At 44.3% G+C, this 1,229-nt stretch overlaps 1 protein-coding gene across 1 annotated transcript; it reads left to right on the top strand.

The window, feature by feature from the left end:
• Positions 1-587: 587 nt before the first annotated feature.
• Positions 588-906, top strand: LOC144771875 (large ribosomal subunit protein eL37-like). Its single transcript, XM_078656124.1, has one exon. It carries the CDS (start codon positions 597-599, stop codon positions 888-890), a length of 294 nt encoding a protein of 97 aa, XP_078512250.1. The 5' UTR covers positions 588-596; the 3' UTR covers positions 891-906.
• Positions 907-1,229: the final 323 nt, after the last annotated feature.

Below are 1,229 nucleotides of genomic sequence, written 5' to 3'. Positions count from 1 at the left end.
TGGAAGTTTGTGGATCCACACTGATTCAGGAAACTTCCATCATATAAATATGAGAAAAATTCGTTTTTTTACAAAGTTTGAGATTAGCAAGGGATTCTGGGTAACAGAACCTGGTGAAAGCCACAGAAGTCCCCCATCCCAGATTCCCCTGGTTGTCTGGTATTAAAAAATTTATTCGTTTGCTATGTTTCCATAGGTGCCGGCGGAGCTAGGGTCCAAAATCCACAACTCGGCACATTGCGAAAAAGTTTTCACTGGAAGATTGTGATGTGTCCCTTTTTCATTTTGGGCTGTTTCCTGTTGCGGGTTTTAGGCCTATTCACACACGTGAGGTACCATTTTCATAGGGATTCTTCTGGGAATGCTGGGTGGACGGAAGTTTGCGGCTCCCCGCAAATACCAGTACTTTCCATCACAGAAATGTGAGGAAAGTTTTTGTTTACAATGTTTGAGGTTTGCAAGTGATTCTGGGTAACAGAACCTAGTGACAGCCACACTCATCACCCCATCCTGGATATCTGTGGGTGTCTAGTTTTAAAAAATGAGCAGGTTTGCTAGGTTCTCTGGGTGTCTATCGTATCGGCCATTGTAGCAAGATGACAAAGGGAACGTCATCGTTTGGCAAACGCCGAAACAAGACGCACACACTGTGCCGTCGTTGTAGTTCAAAGGCGTACCATCTTAAGAAATGTCCCTGTGGCAAGTGCGGATATCCCGCCAAGCGCAAGAGAAAGTATAACTGGAGTGTGAAGGCTAAGAGACGCAACACCACCGGTACCGGCCGTATGAGACACTTGAAGGTTGTCTACCGTAGATTCAGGAATGGATTTCGTGAGGGCACAACACCAAAACCGAAGAGGGCAGCAGTTGCAGCATCCAGTTCCTCATAAATATTTTGTTAAAATAGGTTCTCTGGGTGCCGGCAGAGCTAGGATCCAAAATCCACAGCTTGGCACATTGAAAAAAAGGTTCAGATTTCACTTATAAAATGTGATGTGTCCACGTTTTGTGTTGGGCCATTTCCTGTCACAGGCACTAGTCCTACCTACACAAGTGAGGTACCATTTCTATAAGGATCCTGAGAGGAACACAGAACAGTATTACCAATTGAGTTTCTTAGCATTTCTGCGTTCCAAATGTAAGACCATGTGTAAAAACGAAGTCATTTTGAATAATGTCCTCTAAGTCACATGCTTGTATGGGTACCCACAATTTCGGAGATGTGCAAA

Source organism: Lissotriton helveticus, chromosome 8 (genome assembly GCF_964261635.1).
Source record: "Lissotriton helveticus chromosome 8, aLisHel1.1, whole genome shotgun sequence".
NCBI lineage: Eukaryota > Metazoa > Chordata > Amphibia > Caudata > Salamandridae > Lissotriton > Lissotriton helveticus.
This window is presented reverse-complemented; position numbering and strand designations above follow the sequence as displayed.

What these genes read in the sequence shown, in the direction of transcription:
- LOC144771875 (XM_078656124.1), top strand. Translation starts at nt 597, where the DNA reads ATGACAAAGGGAACGTCATCGTTTGGCAAACGCCGAAACAAGACGCAC.